Consider the following 16,665-nt stretch of genomic DNA (forward strand, 5'->3'; position numbering starts at 1 on the left):
AAAATCTAGACCCCCTCCCCCCCTATGTTCGCAATTGTTCGCATGTAATGATATTTAAAAATTACGTTCGCATGTCCTTAACCCCCCCCCCCCCACCATTTAAATAAATATTTTATAAAATTATTTTCACTTTTAAAATAATCAAATAATAAAATAAATTAATATTATTCAAAAGTCATATATTTATTCAAAATTAGTTATTAAACCGTTTATCAAAGGATTAATTTTACTCAAAATTAATCCCTTAAATTCATTCATTATTTAAATGCGAACGTTCTTATAGACTTTACCCCCCCCCCTCCCCCTCGTTCGCAAAAGTTCGCTTTGGCCGACCCACCTCCCTCAAGTGCGAACGTAATATGTGAACAACGCCTAAAACTTTTACCGTAAAAATACTAATAAGCAGATAATATATTGGTTTAGAGATTAAACAAAAACTCAGATATAAAATGATAAGGCGTTGTTCACATATTACGTTCGCACTCGAGGGGAGGGGGGTCGGCCAAAGCGAACTTTTGCGAACGAGGGGGAGGGTGTAAAGTCTATAAGAACGTTCGCATTTAAATAATGAATGAATTTAAGGGATTAATTTTGAGTAAAATTAATCCTTTGATAAACGGTTTAATAACTAATTTTGAATAAATATATGACTTTTGAATAATATTAATTTATTTTATTATTTGATTATTTTAAAAGTGAAAATAATTTTATAAAATATTCATTTAAATGGTGGGGGGTTAAGGTCATGCGAACGTTTTAAATATCATTACATGCGAACAATTGCGAACATAGGGGGGAGGGGGTCTAGATTTTTTAAAAACTGCGAACGTAATATGTGAACAACGCCTAAACATTTTTTTGATGTAATTTTCAATGTAAGATCAAAACGTCTATACATTAGTATTATATTATATATATATATATATATACAGTTTTAATTTAATGATAAACTAAATTTTTGTTTAATGTTTATTAAAACTAAATTAGACGACAATAAAACAAACAGTATTTATGTGTTAATCTAAAGTAAAAAGTTATTAAAAATAACTTATTATAAATTATTAAACAGGTTTTAGGATTAAATAAAAATAAATCTATATATATATATATATACAGACTGTATATACAGTAATATGATATCCATTTCCTATTTTAGTTATTGTTTAATGTGTTTTCAATGTGCGAACAAATAGTATTTATTTGATATATTTTAGTGATATTTTCCAAAACAATAATAATGAAGTTTTTATTAAACAAAACTAATAGTAAATTAAATAATTTGAATAAATTGAAAAGTTTGTCATTAAAATTACAACTAATTAATAACAATTGCTATGAATTGTTTGAAACAATTGATGTCTTGAATGCAATGAATATCAAAACAACAAATGATTGCATTTCTATGAAAATTACTGATTATAGTGACTGTTATGACAACAACAACAACACATCTATGGATAATAACAAGCAATTCAAGTGTTTTTGGCCAAAATGTCGGTATATTAACACTAATAAAAGGCTTTTACTTATACATCAATTAACGCATAACTGTAAAACTATAAAACAGTTTGAATGTAATAATTGTAATAAAATATATAAATCTAAATCATATTTAGATTTTCATAAAAAATCAAAACATTTAAATGTTAAATATGTTTGTGATGTCAACGATTGTGGCAAAAGGTTTACTAGAAATATATATTTAAATCAACATAAATCTAGTGTTCATTTTAATAAAAAGTTTAAATGCTTTTATGAAAATTGTAATAAAATATTTACAACAAAGTCTAGTATTAAATATCATGAAATTCAAGATCACTTAAAATTATTCAAATGTGATGTCGAATATTGTAATAAAACATTTTCATCGAAATACAATTATAAAAAACATAAATTAACACATTTGAAGAAAAAACAATTTAAGTGTTCAGTAAACGACTGTTTAAAAACATTTACAACAAATCATTGTTTATGTCGACACAAATTAATAGATCATTCAATTGGAAAACAATATTTTATTTGTGATTACAATAGTTGTGGCAAATATTTTACATATTTAAGATATTTAAAACAACATAAACGAACTAATCATCTGAATATAAAGCCATTTAAATGTGATGTCAATAACTGTGGCAAACAATTTGGTAATAATTCTGAACTTTTAAGACATCAACGAAAACATACAGAAATTAAAGCATTTAAATGTAATGTCAATGAATGTAATAAATGTTTTTCAACGATATATACATTAAATTATCATAAATATTATTGTCATAAAAAAATTTAGATCTAATTTAATATTAATTAATTAAATTAAAATTATTTAAAATAAAAAAAAAACAATTTCATTATTCAGTGTAAACAAGTGTCTGAAAAGTTTTACAACAAATCATTAAATTGAATGTTTTTATAATTATATTAATGTATTTTTCTATAGTTTCTTAAATTAAATATTATAAATAAATTATTAAAATATTAACAATTTTTAGCAAATAATTATAATCTATTATATTCTAAATAACAATTATTGCAATTATTTATATATATTTTTTTTAAAAAAAAACTAAATTAATAATTCAATAGAAATTTTTAAATAAATATTATATTTTTTTAAGTCACAATATTTAAGTAAATATTGATATTTCAATTGATCAGTCCTTAAACTGTTTGTTCATCAATCGGGTGACAAAAAAAAACAAACATATCTTTCAGGTGTATCCCTAAACTCATCGAAAAAACTGCTATACGTTTTCAGATACCGTTCCTAGTGTTCAAATATATATGAAATAGCCCTCAATTTAGTCCAACTCATTGACCAAAAAAAAAACCAAAATTATAATTATATAAAACTATTAAATTTAATCAATTAATATTATCTTTAAAGCATAAATATAATATAAACTTCATATTAATTGTTTTAATATAATGATTAACTAATTTTTTAAATAATGTTTATTAAAACAAAATAGAAATACCTTATACTGGTATATGTTAACCTAAAGTAATTCAAATTATTAAACAGGTTTAAGGATTAAATACAAATAAATATATATATATATCTGTATATACAGTGATATGATATCCATTTCCTATTTTAGTCATTGTTTGATGTGATTTCAATGTGCGATCAAAAACAACACAATAGTATTTATTTTATATTTTAGTGATATTTTCTAAACAATAATGGAGTTGTTATTAAAGAAAACTATTAATAAATTAAATAAATTTAATGAATTGAAGTGTTTATCATTAAAATTACAACAAATTAATAACAATTGCTATGAATTGTTTGAAACAATTGATGGCTTTAATGCAATGAATATCAAAACAACAAATGATTGCATTTCTATGAAAATTACTGATTATAGTGACTGTTATGACATCATCAACAACACACGTGTGGATAACAATAACATGAGATTCACATGTTTTTGGCCAAAATGTCGGTATAAAACATATAATGAATATAATTTATTTAAACATCAATTAATGCATTCATCTATAAAACAGTTTGAATGTTATAATTGTAATAAAATATTCAAATCTAAATCATATTTAGATTATCATAAAAGAGATAAACATTTAAATGTTAAATATGTTTGCGATGTCAACGATTGCGGCAAAAGTTTTACTAGAAATGAACATTTAAATCGACATAAATCTAGCGTTCATTTTAATAAAAAGTTTAAATGCTATTATGAAAATTGTAATAAAATATTTACGACAAAATATAGTATTAAAACTCATGAAATTCAATTTCATTTAAAACAAAAATTATTTAGATGTGATGTTGAATATTGTAATAAAACATTTGCATATAAAAGCACTTATAAAAAACATCAATTAACTCATTTGAAGAAAAACCAATTTAAGTGTTCAGTAAACGAGTGTTTAAAAACATTTACAACAAATCATTGTTTAGTAAAACACAAATCCAGTGATCATTCAATTGAACCACAATTTAAGTGTGATTACAATAGTTGTGGCACTTATTTTGCAAATTTAAAACAACATAAACTAAATCTTCATCAAAGTATAAAACAATTCAAATGTTATGTCGATAGCTGTGACAAACAATTTGCAACAAATTTTCAACTTTTACGACATCAACGAACAATACATTCAGGAATCAAAACATTTAAATGTGATGTCAATGAATGTAATCAATGTTTTACACAAAAATCTTCACTAAATTATCATAAATATTATTGTCATTAATAATTTTAGATTTATTTTTGGTATGATTTTTTAAAAAATTACTAAATTTATTTCAATTTAATAAATATAATGATACTTATGAAACTTATTATATTTTAAAACAAGTATTTTTTTATTTATACTTTTATTTCACTAATAATTTCAAGATTTCAAAATGTATTAAATACTTAAAAATAAATTATTCTGCTTATTAAACTAAATTTTTTTATTTAATATTAAATAAAAATATTTTTAACAAATAATAATCAATAAATGTTTATTAATGAATAAAATAATTTAGATCTAATTTGATATGTTAATAAAAATAATTAAACTTAATACTATATAAAATGATAATTTATTAAATAAGTAAAATAAACATAATAACTATTTACTAATCAATTATTTTATTAAAAAACTATTCAATAAATAAATTATAAAATAATAGCTTTCTTATTATAATTACTTAGTATTTACTGTAATTGTTAATTCATAAAAATGATAATATAGTAAAATAAATATATTTTTTAAAAATATCAATAAATCAATTAAAACTCATTAAATTTTTTAATTTATAAATATTTTTGTATAATTATATTAATTACTCTTTTACTAAATATTATTTATAAAAACAAAATCAAAATATTTATTTAATGAATTTATTATATTTTATCATTTTAGTTTTAAATCGAGTATTTTTTATTTATACTTTTATTTAATAAATTTCAAAATGTATTAAATACTTTAAATCAATTATTTGTTTTTTTTAAATAAATTTTAAATATTAAATAAAAATATTTTTTCACAATTAATAACCGAAAAGTATATTAATATTAAATATTAGGTCGAGTATTGCGATAAAACATTTTCTACTAATTGTGAATATAAATCATAAAAAAATTATTTAAACTAAAAAAACTATTTCATATTTAAATATATTAGATTCTTAATTAATCAATTGGTTTATTAAAAATATATACAATAATCATAAAACATATTATATTATTGAAGTAATTGATAATTCATAAACAATATTAAAATTTTTTATATAAATAAAGATAATATTTTTAATTATTATTAATAAACAAATTAAAATTCAGTAAATTTTTTTATTTAATGAATATTTAGGATAATAGATGCCTTTATTGTGCTAATTGGCAGCCAAACAGATAATAATGCAAAATATGGTAAAACTTTTATCGTAAAAATACTAATAAACAGATAATAAATTGGTAAAATAAAATTTTATTACAGTTTTTAATAATAAGTTTTTTTGTGAAATTTTTTTTAGTATACAATAATAAATTGTAATCTTTATTATAGATATATAAAGTACACTATATTTTTAAAAACAAATAATAATTTATTTAGTTAGTCAATAATTATCAAAAAAAAATAAATAATTTAATTTATAGTTACTAAAAATATAAATGGTTTTTAATATTTAAATTTGTTTTTCTAAAAATTTAAATATTTGTAAATATAATTTTTTTTCGTACTTAATATTTTGATTAAAAAATATTTAACAACAATTTATTGATCAATTGTAATAAATATAAGTTATTATTAATAAAAATTTATTATAGTTTATTTAACGTTATGTTTAACGTTATGTTTATGTTTATGTTTAACGTTAAATTTATTTAATGTAAATAATTATAACAAAAATATTTGTTATTTAAAATTTATTTATTATAGTAATATAATCTAGCTATAATTTTTATTGTATTAATAATTTAGAATAAATTTAATAAAAATAATTTAGTTATAATAATTAATTATATTATTAGATAAAACCATTTTTATTAAAAAAAACTATAATATCATAATTTAGCTATAGTTTTATAGCATTAATAATTATTTTTATAATAATTAAATTTAGCTGATCAGTCTACAGACAAATTAATTATTAAAAAAAATTATTATTATTAAATTTTTTTAAATTGCTGTTTAAATGTTATAAATATACTGATGTATAATAAATTTAAAAAAGTAAAATGTAAATAATGAAGTTAAATATAATATTTTATATATATGTTTATTTTATTTTTTAATTACTAATAATAACTAAGAAAAAAAATGATAAGTATTGTGATAAAATATTATGTGTATTATTTTTATAAATATGTGATGTCGAATATTGTAATAAAACATTTGCAACAAAAGTCAACTATAAAAAACATAAATTAACTCATTTGAAAAAAACAATTTAAGTGTTCAGTAAACGATTGTTTGAAAACATTTACAACAAATCATTGTTTACGACAACACTTATCCAGAGATCATTCAAATGAACCACAATTTATGTGTGATTACAAAAACTGTAAAAAATATTTTACAAATTTAAAAAATTTAAAACAACATAAACGATATCTTCATCTGAATATAAAGCAATTTAAATGTGATGTCAATAACTGTGACAAACAATTTGCTACTAAATCTGGACTTTTAGTACATCAAAGAAAACATTCAGGAATTAAACCATTTAAATGTGATGTCAATGATTGTAATAAATGTTTTTTACAAAATTCTTCACTAAATTATCATAAATATTATTGTCATAAATAATTTGGATATTCTTTGTTATGATTATTTAAAAAAAATAATACTAAACTTAATTCAATTTTGTAAATATAATGATAATTTATCAAATTAAAAATAATTATTTCATGAATTTATTATATTTTAAAACTATTTTTTTCTATTTTACTTTTATTCATTAGATACTTTAAAACAATTATTTTGTTTTGTAAAATAAATTTTCAATATTAAATAAAAATATTTTTACATTTCTAATTGTTTAAATTAAAAAAAATCATTGTTCAATGTAATCAAGTGTTTGAAATTAAATTGAATGTTTTATAATTATATTAATGTATTTTTTATATGATAGTTTATTAAATTAAATATTATAATTAAATTATTAAAATATTAGCAATTTTCAAATAATTTAATAATTAGCAAATAATAATAATATTATATTCTAAATAACAATTATTGCAATTATTTATGTAATTTTTTCTACAAAACATCATTACTAATAAAAAAAACTGTAATTAAATAGAAATTATTAAATAAATATTATATTATTTACAAAAATCAATTTATTAAATAGTTAAAAAAGTTAAAAAGTTAATATTGGTATTTATTTTTGGTTAGTCCTTAAACTGTTTGCTCATCAATCGGGTGACACAACAAACAATACATATCTTTCAGGTGTATCCCTAAACTCATCATAAAACTGGTATACATTTTCAGATACCGTTTCTAACGTTGAATATCTACACATATATCAATTTAAACTTATATATCAATAGATATAGTAATGGGCCTCAATTTAGTCCAACTCACTGACCAAAAAAAAACAAAAAATTATAATTATATAAAACTATAAATAATTTAATCAAATAATATACCTTTTAAAGCATAAATAAAAAATATACATTAATTGTTTTAATATAATCATACAACTAGGTTTTACTAATGTTTATCAAAACAAAATTAGACAACAATAGAAATACAGTATTTATGTTAATCTAAAGTAAAAAGTTATTATAAATTATTAAACAGGTTTAAGGATTAAATAAAATATATATCTCTATAATATAGAGTCTATATACAGTGATATTATATCCATTTCCTATTTTAGTCATTGTTTGGTGTGATTTCAATGTGCGATCAAAACAACACATTAGTATTTATTTGATATATTTTAGTTTGAAATTTTCTAAACAATAATGGAGTTGCAAATTAACAAAACAATTATTAAATTAAATCAATTTAATAAATTGAAAAACTTATCATTGAATTTACAACTAATTAACAGCCAATTCAATGAATTGTGTGGAACAATTGATGGCTTGAATGAAGTGAATATCAAAACAACAAATGATTGCATTTCAATGAAAATCACTGATTATAGTGACTGTTATGACAACAATAACAACACACGTGTGGATAACAACAGGCAATTTAGGTGTTTTTGGCCAAAATGTCGGTATAAAACATATATTGAAAATAATTTATTTATACATCAATTAATGCATTCATCTATAAAACAATTTGAATGTAATAAATGTAATAAAATATTCAAATCTAAATCATATTTAGATTTTCATAAAAGAGATAAACATTTAAGAATTAAATATGTTTGTGATGTTAACGATTGTGGCAAATGTTTTACTAGAAATACACATTTAAATCAACATAAATCAATTGTTCATTTTAATAAAAAGTTTAAATGCTTTTATGAAAATTGCAGTAAAATATGTAAAACAGAATCTGGTATTAAATATCATGAAATTCGAGTTCATTTAAAACAAAAATCATTTAAATGTGATGTTGAATATTGTAATAAAACATTTGCATCAAAAAGCGATTATAATAAACATAAATTAACTCATTTGAAGAAAAAACAATATATTTGTTTAGTTAGTGAATGTTTGAAAACATTTACAACAAATCATTGTTTACGACAACACAAATCAATTGATCATTTCATTGAACCGATTGAATTTATTTGTGATTATAATAGTTGTGGCAAATATTTTACAACTTTAAAATATTTACGACAACATAAACGAACTAATCATCTGAATATAAAGCCATTCAAATGTGATGTCGATAACTGTGGCAAACAATTTGCTATTAAATCTCAACTATTAATACATCAACGAAAACATACAGGAATTAAATCATTTAAATGTAATGTCAATGAATGTAATAAATGTTTTTCACACAAATTTTCACTAAATTATCATAAATATTATTGTCATAAATAATTTTAGATTTATTTTTGGTATGCTTATTTATTTATTAAACTGTACTATTGATTATTAATTGTGAAAATATTTTTATTTAATATTGAACCAAATAATTGAATTAATAAAAATATTTAATACATTTGCTCATTACATTCATTGACATAACATTTAAATGGTTTGATTCCTGAATGTATTGTTTGTTGATGTCGTAAATTATATTATGACAATTATATATATATTTATATACAATTATATACTCAATTCAATTTTATAAATATACTGATAAGTTATAAAATCAAAATAATTATTTCATGAATTTATTATATTTTAAAACAAGTATTTTTTTTATTTATACTTTATATTTAGTAAATTTCTTAATGTATTAAATACTAATAATAAATAATAAATATTAAATAAAAATATCTTTTCACAATTAATAAAAAAAAAGTTTATTTATAATAAAGATTATGTCGAGTATTGCGATTATCATAAAAAATCTAAACATTTAAATGTAAAAAATATGTTTGCGATGTCAACGATTGTCAGAAATATTTTACTAGAAATATATATTTAAATCAACATAAATCTAGCGTTCATTTTAATAAAAAGTTTAAATGCTTTTTTGAAAATTGTAATAAAATATTTATAACAAAGTTTGCTATTAAAAGACATGAAATTCAATTTCATTTAAAACAATCATTATTTAAATGTGATGTCGACTTATTACTGTATTATTAAACAAAACTATTGATAAATTAAATAAATTTTATGAATTTAAATGTTTGTCATTAAAATTACAACAAATTAATAACAATTGCTATGAATTGTGTGAAGCAATGGATGCCTTGGATATTGCAATGAATATCCAAACAACAAATAATTGCATTTCTATGAAAATCACTGATTATAGTGACTGTTATGACAACAACAACAACACACGTGTGGATAACAATAATAACAAGCAATTCACGTGCTTTTGGCCTAAATGTCGGTATATTAACACTAATGAAAAGCTTTTACTAATACATCAATTATCGCATTCATCTATAAAACAATTTGAATGTAATAATTGTAATAAAACATTCAAAACTAAATCATATTTAGATTTTCATAAAAGAGATAAACATTTAAATGTTAAATATGTTTGCGATTACAACGATTGTGGCAAATGTTTTACTAGAAATATATATTTAAATCGACATAAATCTAGCGTTCATTTTAATAAAAAGTTTAAATGTTTTTTTTGAAAATTGTAATAAAATATTTACAACAAAGTCTGGTATCAAATATCATGAAATTAAAGATCACTTAAAATTATTTAAATGTGATTTTGACTATTGTAATAACATTCTCAACTGGTTTATAAATATTATAATAATATATAAAATCAAAATATTTATTTCATGAATTTATTATATTTTAAAACAAGTATTTATACTTTTATTTAGTAGATTTCAAAATGTAATAAATACTTTAAATCAATTATTTATTTTTTTTAAATTAAATTATAAATATTAAATAAAAATATATTTTCACACATAATAACCAAAAGTATATAAATAATAAATATTATGTCGAGTATTGCGATAAAACATTTGCTACTAAGTGTGAATATAAATCATAAAAAAATATTTAAACTAAAAAAAATCATATTAAAACATATATTAGATACTTAATTAATCAATTGGTTTATTAAAAAAAAATAATAATCCTAAATAACACAGTAATTGTTAATTCATAAACAATAATAATACAATAAAAAGTTTAATAAAAATAAACTTAATATTTTTAATAATTATTTATAAATAAAATAAAATTGAGTAATTTTTTTTATTTAATGTATAGTTAGGATAATAGATGCCTTTATTGTGCTAATTGGCAGCCAAACAGATAATAATGTAAAATGTGGTAAAACTTTTACCGTAAAAGTACTAATAAATAGATAATAAATTGGTTTAAAGATTAAACAAAACTCGTATATAAAATGATATTTAATTTTCCTGTGATAAACATTTTTTTGGTGTGATTTTCAATATGGGATCAAAATACCAATACATTAGTATTAGTATAACTAAAGTAAAATGTAATAACAATTATTAAACAGGTTTAAGGATTAATAAGAATAAACAAATAAATATCTATATATACAGTGATATGATATCCATTTCCTATTTTAGTCATTGTTTGGTGTGATTTCAATGTGCGATCAAAACAACACAATAGTATTTGTTTGATATATTTAAGTTAAATTTTCTAAACAATAATGGAGTTTTTATTAAACAAAACTATTAATAAATTAAATAAATTTTGTGAATTGAAATGTTTGTCATTAAAATTACAACAAATTAACAACAATTGCTATGAATTGATTGAAACAATTGATGGCTTGAATATAGTGTATATAAAAACAACAAATGATTGCATTTCTATGAAAATCACTGATTATAGTGACTGTTATGACAACAACAACAACACACGTATGGATAACAACAATAACACGCGATTCAAGTGTTTTTGGCCTAAATGTCGGTTTAAAACTAATAAAGAAAGCGATTTAGTTAATCATAAACTCATTCATTCATCTCATAAACCATTCAAATGTAATGATTGTAATAAAACATTCAAATCTCAGTCATCAGTTAATTGTCATATAAGGTCTAAACATTTAAATATAAAATATGTTTGCGATTACAACGATTGTGGCAAATGTTTTACTAGAAATACACATTTAAATCAACATAAATCTAGCGTTCATTTTAATAATAAGTTTAAATGTTTTTATGTTAATTGTAATAAAATATTTGCAACAAAGTTTGGTCTTAAAACTCATGAAATTAAATTTCATTTAAAACTAAAGTTATTTAAATGTGATGTTGAATATTGTAATAAAACATTTCTAACTAAAAGCAATTATAGAACACATAAATTAATTCATTTGAAAAATAAACAATTTATGTGTTTAGTAAATAATTGTTTGAAAACATTTACAACAAATCATTGTTTACTAAAACACAAATCAATAGATCATTCAATTGAACCACAATTTATGTGTGATTACAATAACTGTAGAAAATATTTTACAAATTTAAAATATCTAAGACATCATAAACGATATATTCATCTGATTTTAAAACCATTCAAATGTGATGTCGATAACTGTGGCAAACAATTTGCTACTAAATCTGTACTTTTAGTACATCAACGAAAACATTCAGGAATTAAACCATTTAAATGTAATGTCAATGAATGTAATAAATGTTTTTCAGATATATCTTCACTAAATTATCATAATTATTATTGTCATAAATAATTTTACATTTATTATTGGTATGTTTTTTAAAAAATATAACAAAACTTAATATTATTGTCATAAATAAATAAATATTGTTAATTAGTAAAAATAATTATAATTTATGAAATCAAAATAATTATTTCATGATTTAATATCAATTTCAATAAACATATATTTTTTTATTTATACTTTTATTTCAAAGTAGATTTCAAAATGTATTAAATACTTAAAAATCATTTATTTTGTTTATTAAAATAAATTTTAAATTTCAAATAAAATATTTTCACAATTAATAATCAATGAATGTTTATTAATGTATAATTTAGATTTAATTTGATATGTTAATAAAAATAATTAAACTTAATACTATATAAAATGATAATTTATTAATTAAGTAAAATAAACAAAATAACTATTTACTGAATATTTTTTAAAAATTTATACTAATAATTATTATATTTAACAAAATATACTTGATTCCTAATTAATCAATTGGTTATTAAAAAAATATTCAAAAAATAAATTATACATTAATAGCTTTAATATTATAATTATTCACAAAAATTGTTAATTCATAAATTTAAACTTTAAATCAATTATTTGTTTTTTTTAATTAAATTATAAATATTAAATAAAAATATATTTTCACAATTAATAAAAGTATATAAATAATAAATATTATATCGAGTATTGAGATAAAACATTTGCTATTTAATGTGAATATAAATCATAAGAAAAAAATATTTAAACTAAAAAACAAATTCATTGTTCAATGTAAACAAGTATTTTAAAAGTTTTATACAACTCATTAAATTGAAAGTTTTATAATTACTTATAATTATAAATACTTAATTACTCAATTGTTTTATTAAAAAAAAATAATAATTATTTATAAATCAAATAAAATTCAGTAATTTTTTTTATTTAATGTATAGTTAGGATAATAGATGCCTTTATTGTGCTAATTGTCAGCCAAACAGATAATAATGCAAAAATGTGGTAAAACTTTTACCGTAAAAGTACTAATAAACTGATAATAAATTGGTTTAAAGATTAAACAAAAACTCAGATATAAAGTGATATTTAATTTTCCTGTTATAAACATTTTTTTGGTGTGATTTTCAATATGGGATCAAAATACCTATACATTAGTATTAGTACAATTAAAGTAAAATGTAATAACAATTATAAACAGGTTTAAGGATTAAATACAAATATCATATATACAGTGATATGATATCCATTTACTACATTAATCATTGTTTGGTGTGATTCCAATGTGCTATGAAAACAACACAATAGTATTTATTTGATATTTTAGTCAAATTTTCTAAACAATAATAATGGAGCAGTTATTAAACAAAACTATTAATAAATTAAATAAATTTTATGAATTGAAATGTTTGTCATTAAAATTACAACAAATTAATAACAAATGCTATGAATTGTTTGAAACAATTGATGGCTTGAATGCAATGAATATCCAAACAATAAATAATTGCATTTCAATGAAAATCATTGATTATAGTGACTATTATGACAACAACAACAACACACATGTAGTTAACAACAATAACACGCGATTCACGTGCTTTTGGCCTAAATGTCGGTTCAATAGTAAAACAAAACAACATTTATTAGGACATCAATCAATTCATTTAAATAATATTGAAATTAAATGTAATGATTGTAATAAAACATTCAAATCTAAATCATATTTAAATTGTCATAAAAGAGCTAAACATTTAAATATGAAATATGTTTGCGATGTCAACGATTGCGGCAAAAATTTTAATACAGTTTCATATTTAAATCGACATAAATCTAATGTTCATTTTAATGACAAGTTTAAATGTTTTTATGAAAATTGTAATAAAATATTTAAAACAAAATCTGGTATTAAATATCATGAAAATCAACTTCACTTAAAACAAAAACTATTTAATTGTGATGTCGAATATTGTAATAAAACATTTTCAACAAAAGGTGATTATAATAAACATAAATCAATTCATTTAAAGACAACAAAAAAAAATTTCATTGTTCAGTAAACAAGTGTTTGAAAACATTTACAACAAATCATTGTTTACGACAACATATATCCAGAGATCATTCAATTGGACCACAGTTTAAATGTGATTACAATAGTTGTGACAAATATTTTGCCAATTTATTATGTTTGAGACAACATAAACGAATTCATTATCGAAATATAAAGTCATTCAAATGTGATGTCGATAACTGTTGCAAACAATTTGCTACTAAATCTGGACTTTTAAGACATCAACGAAACCATTCAGGAGATTAAACCATTTAAATGTGATGTCAATGAATGTAATCAATGTTTTACACAAAAACCTTCACTAAATTATCATAAATATTATTGTCATAAATAATTTAGATTTATTCTTTTAGTGTTTTTTTTAAAAAAATTATTTAAAAATTGCAATCACATATGTGAAATTAATTCAATTTTATAAATATAATGATAATTTATAAAATCATAATAATTATTTAATGAAGTATTTTTTTTTATAATTAGTTTTACAACAAATCATTCAATTGAATGTTTAATAATTATATTATATGCTTAAGTAAATTATCAAAAATATATTTATATGTATTTTTCTATATTTTCTTAAATTAAATATTTGATATTAACTTATTCAGCAAATAATTATAAATTTTATATTCTTAGTAACAATTATTGCAATTATTTATGTAATTTTTTATTTAAAAAACTAAATTAATAATAAAAACAGTAAATCAATAGAAATTATTAATAAAATATTATTTTTAAATTAAAATTATCTTAAATAATAAAAAATGTTTTTATTTCATTTGATTAGTCCTCAAACTGTTTGATCGATCAATCAATCGGATGACAAACAAACTAAACATATCTTTCAGGTGTATCCCTGAAACTCATTACAAAACTGCTATACATTTTCAGATACCGTTTCTAATGTTAAAATCAATTAATGTATTTTAAAGCATAAATTCAAATATTCATTCATTGTATTAATATAATGATAAAATAAGTTTTAATAATATTTAATCAAAACAAAATTACAACAATAAAAATACAGTATTTATGGTAACCTAAAGTAAAAAGTTATAAATTATTAAACAGGTTTAAGAATTAAATACAAATAAATTTATATAAATCTGTATATACAGTGATATGATATACAACTTTATACTATATTATCATAAAAATACTGAACATTTAAATATGAAATATGTTTGCGATTTCAACGATTGTCGAAAAAGTTTTACTATAAATAGAAATTCAATTTTAAAACAAAATAAATCTAGTGTTCATTTTAATAAAAAGTTTAAATGTTTTTATGAAAATTGTGACAAAATATTTGTAACAATGTTTCATAAGAAAACACATGAAAGTCGAGTTCATTTAAAACAAAATTTATTTGAATGTGATGTCGAATATTGTAATAAAACATTTTCAACAAAAGTTGATTATAATAAACATAAATTAATTCATTTAAAGTAAAAGCAATTTTATTGTTTAGTAAACGATTGTTTGAAAACATTTACAACAAATCATTGTTTACGACAACACCTATCAAGAGATCATTCAATTGAACCACAGTTTAAATGTGATTACAATAGTTGTGGCAAATATTTTGCCAATTTAAAACATTTAAGACATCATAAACGATATATTCATCTGAGTATAAAACCATTCAAATGTGATGTCGATAACTGTGGTAAACAAATTGCTACTAAATCTGGACTTTCATTACATCAACGAAAGTATTCAGGAATTAAACCATTTAAATGTGATGTCAATGATTGTAATAAATGTTTTTTAGAAAAATTAGAAATAATTTCTATAATTAAATTATTTATTACAAATGTTATGAAAAAAAATGATTGATAGCTAATTAAATATTTTTTATGTTTCTCTTACTTGTATTTAACCATTTTTTTTGTACCAAAAGCACGTGAATCGCGTGTTATTCTTGTTATCCACACGTGTGTTGTTGTCATAACAATCACTATCATCACTGATTTTCATTGAATTCAAGCCATCAATCGGTTCACACAAAACATTAGTATTTTGTGACAAACTGTTTTTTTTATTAATAATACCTATTGTTTAATGATTTCAATTCACTTAATATATTCACAATTTATTTTTAATATTTATCATTTTATCATTAATTAACACCATATTAATAAATTGTACTAAAAATTATTAAAACAACACCAATAATGGTAAACAATAACTACTACTAAATACAGAGTCTTAACAAACAAAACAATAGTTTTGATGCTTATATTGTGTTAATTCAATAGCAATGGATATTAATATTTATATAAATTTATAACTGATATCAGTTTATGTTTTATTTCATTGATTTTATCAATAATTAACTTAGTTTTCGT

General features: G+C 19.6%; 1 protein-coding gene across 1 annotated transcript; it reads left to right on the forward strand.

Moving 5' to 3' along the window:
- Positions 1-8,126: 8,126 nt before the first annotated feature.
- On the forward strand, positions 8,127-16,297 carry LOC128953135 (zinc finger protein 578-like; the record flags this gene model as incomplete). The annotated part of the gene is made up of 5 exons (XM_054298610.1): positions 8,127-8,265; positions 10,806-10,868; positions 11,507-11,615; positions 15,886-16,055; positions 16,218-16,297. Coding segments are annotated over 5 exons (561 nt in total), but the record flags the coding sequence as incomplete, so codon positions are not given.
- Positions 16,298-16,665: the final 368 nt, after the last annotated feature.

Source organism: Oppia nitens, unplaced genomic scaffold (assembly GCF_028296485.1).
Source record: "Oppia nitens isolate AA-2021 unplaced genomic scaffold, nextdenovo-longstitch-racon4-pilon3 scaffold20_pilon_pilon_pilon, whole genome shotgun sequence".
NCBI lineage: Eukaryota > Metazoa > Arthropoda > Arachnida > Sarcoptiformes > Oppiidae > Oppia > Oppia nitens.